At 48.8% G+C, this 3324-nt stretch overlaps 1 protein-coding gene across 1 annotated transcript in view; it reads left to right on the top strand.

Annotated features, from left to right (window-relative positions):
• The first annotated feature begins 14 nt into the window (after positions 1–14).
• Positions 15–3324, top strand: part of ZMYND19 (zinc finger MYND-type containing 19) — an 11475-nt gene continuing 8165 nt past the window's right edge. The window contains exons 1-2 of the mRNA XM_027650321.1: positions 15–147; positions 1342–1448. Of these exons, the coding sequence (XP_027506122.1) occupies positions 1348–1448 (101 nt within the window). The 5' untranslated portion in view covers positions 15–147; positions 1342–1347. The remainder of the gene's footprint in view (positions 148–1341; positions 1449–3324) is intronic.

Genomic DNA, 3324 nt, shown 5'->3' with positions numbered 1-3324 from the left:
CGGGCCGTGCCGGGGCCGTGCCGGGTCCATCCCGGGTCCATCCCGGGGCCGTGCGGCCCCGCTGACGGCGCTCCCGGTGTGTTTCAGACCAAGTACACGCTGATCGACGAGCAGGACATCCCGCTGGTGGAGAGCTACTCCTTCGAGGTGAGCGAGCGGCCCCGCCCCGGGATTTCCCCGTATTTTACAACCCACCCCCGCCCGGGGCAGCCCCGGAGCCCCCCTTGTGGGGTTCTGAGTTTGGGGTTTCCCTTCCCGGTTTGAATCCAACTGCCCCTGGAAATGCTGTGCCTGCAACCTCCCTGATTTGGGGAAAAACCCGACCAATATTAAATTACTAAAGTACCAATGTAGAGATTTTCAAGCGGGAAAAGTTCTGGGGTTTGTTTTTTTTTTTCTGAGTATGGGCTTAAAACATTTATTTATTTATTTACTTACTTATTATGTCGGGGGTTTGTTTCCAATTTACTATTTGTGTGCTTTGGGAGAACTGATCATTTGCCCGCCCTTACTTGGTTTGGCAAACTTTGAAATTCTTTGCTGTGAGCATTTTGGGTGAGAGAAACTTTAATTGTAGCTGATTATGGGAACAGAAAAAAGTGTTTTCTCTTAGCATCTACTGGAAAAGGGTGAGTGGATTCTACCAAGGCTTTGAAAGAGAAAGAGAATGATTAAAAAAATCTTCTGTAACTGGGGTGTTTTTGGAGGAGGGACCATCTCTTACCGAGTTCCTCAGTGCAGTGAGTGCTTTGGGGCTGCTCTGAGGAGTTGTGGGAGCTGTGACCACCCTGTTTGCCCCTTCCTCCTCTCTGGTGGCCACTGTGTCACTGGTGGTGGTGACACCCTGGGACTGTCCAAAACTGGTGAAGTCCTTGCTGCAGTTCATGAGCATTGGCACCAACACCGTGTTGTGGAGGGGAGAAAAAAAGGACAGGACCCCATTTCTCTGGCCCCCTGATGAGGTGGGTGTAGGGCCACACTGAAAACAAAGCCCTGGTGGCTCTGCAGAGACTCAGTGCCAGGTGGAGCCTGGATCCCGTCAAAGATTCCAGTGTGGATCCCGATGTGAATCCTGGCCCTACGGGCTCAGAACTGGATTGCTGCTGTTCTCTGTCCAGCAGAGATCCAGGATCCAGATCCTGCTGTGCTCAGCTCCTCCCTGCCCTGTCCCAGCTCCATCACCCACAGCAGCCTGGTTGGTCCCTTTTGCTTTGGAACAGCTGGAATTCCACCACGGCCGAGTGACCTGTGGGACACAAGTGTGGAATGTTGGGTCCTTCCCCCATCCCAGGTGCTCTGCTCTGCTGTTGGATGTTCTCACAGGCTCTCCCTTCTCCCTAGGCTCGGATGGAGGTGGATGCTGATGGAAATGGTGCTAAAATATTTGCTTATGCTTTCGACAAGAACCGTGGAAGGGGCTCCGGGCGCCTCCTGCACGAGCTGCTCTGGTGGGTATTGGAGAGAGACAAACTGCCAGGGGTCAGTGCCCCCAGCTGACCCCCCAGCTGGGGGTTATTTCTCTACCTGTGGTACTTTAAGTCCTCTCAGGAGGGTTGGAAACCCACAGGTCTGTTATGACTTGGTTTGCCCTGAGTCCTCACACAGCACAGCCTGTAAAGCCTCACAGGCAGGGAGAGCAGTGAGAGGTGAGTGTGGGTCACAGAACTGGCTAAATCTGAGAAATGCTGCTCAAACTGCAGCTTTGAGGGGGAGCAGGGGATGGCTCCACCTAACAGGTGAACACAAACACACAGAGGGTTTGTTGTGGGTTGGTTTTTTCTGTCCAGTGAGAATTGGCAGAGCCCTGGAGAGAGGGACCTTCTCATAAGGGAAAACTTTGGGGTGTTTTGTGTGGCTTTCTGCAAAGCTGCCTGAAGTGATGCTGCTGATGGTTCATGTCTTATTTTCCATATTCTCCAAATCATTGCTTGGAATCCCTCATGGCTGCACATGAATTTCAGGGGCCAACTTCCTCCCTTGTGAGAGCAGCTCACCCCCAGAGCTGATATTTTGCTCTCTCTAGGTATGAGTTTGGCAGATTCTCTATGCTAAGGAGAACTGTTACTTCTTTAAACCCCCTTTTTTTTAAAAAATTAAGCATGTTTTCTATTACTTTCTATAAACTGTCTTAGAAGTCACAGTGCTCAGAATGTGGCTGTGCTTTCTTTATCATTCCAGGTTACCTTTTATCCCCCAAACCAGGTTTGGAGGGAGACAGGAAGAATATGAGACTATTATTATTATTTACAATCTGCTCATTAAATATGGATTTTAACCTGCTTCTGTTAATGTTTAATCTTGTTGCACACATAACTTGGGTGAAATGATGAAGTTGGCTGCAGCATGTGGAGTAAATCACTGACAGCCACTGCTGTGAACCTCACACACTAATAATTGTGAGAAGCACTAAACAGCACCTTAAAATTATTCAGGCTGATGGTTGAAGGCTGTGCAGGTGATGACAGTCCAGCTGTTTGCTCATGACACAGCCCAGTCATTGCCTCTTCTGCTTTGTTTTACTCAAATTGGGAAATAATTCAAATGTGTTCAGTTAGGAAATTCAAATTGTGTCACTCGAGCAAATTGTTCTGGGCTTAAAAATGAGGGATTTTGGAGGGGATTTTGTAATGGGGATTTTGGAGGGGCACAGAGCTGGGGGCTCAGCTGCCAGGCAAGTGGAGGTGCACTTCTGAAGCTGCAAAGTCAAAGTCTGCTAGAAAATATGAGATATTTCAGCTGTTTCTGTAGATTCAGTTTGGTCCCTTCGATCTTTAATCACAGCCCCATGTCCTGCAGGTCGGTGACTGAGTCCCCAGTGGTGTTTGGCTGCAGGTGCTGTGTAATTCCTGCCCCTCCTAAACAGATCAGTTTTACTCACGTGCTCTGAGCACAAACCTGAGCTGGGGAGGGGTGGCAGGTCCTTCCCTTGTTGAGGAGGAGCAACGCTGGAGGTTTTGTGAAAGGCAGGAGAGCTGGGCAGTACCAGGCATTGCACTTCCCAGTGCCAGCCTTCACCCCTGGGGTAACTGCAAAGCAAAGAACATGAATTACTCAGATATAGGTGTGTGATTTAATTGTTCTCTGCACATGGACCCCAAAAAATACGAAAAACCAACCCACATGTGTGCCTGTGGTTCAAGATCAGTGAGCAGCAAGTGTTAAATGCAAATAATGCAGATTTTTAAATTTTTTGAATAATTTTCTTTTTAATTTATTAAGCAAATATCTTTGTTCATGTCATGAGGCCCTTGGGACAGAAAACTTGTAGCTGTGAGAGGGACATTCTCCCCAAGCTGTGAGAGGGACATTCTCCCCAAGCTGTGA

This window comes from Corapipo altera, unplaced genomic scaffold, assembly GCF_003945725.1.
Source record: "Corapipo altera isolate COAL_440 unplaced genomic scaffold, ASM394572v1 268, whole genome shotgun sequence".
Lineage (NCBI taxonomy): Eukaryota > Metazoa > Chordata > Aves > Passeriformes > Pipridae > Corapipo > Corapipo altera.
This window is presented reverse-complemented; position numbering and strand designations above follow the sequence as displayed.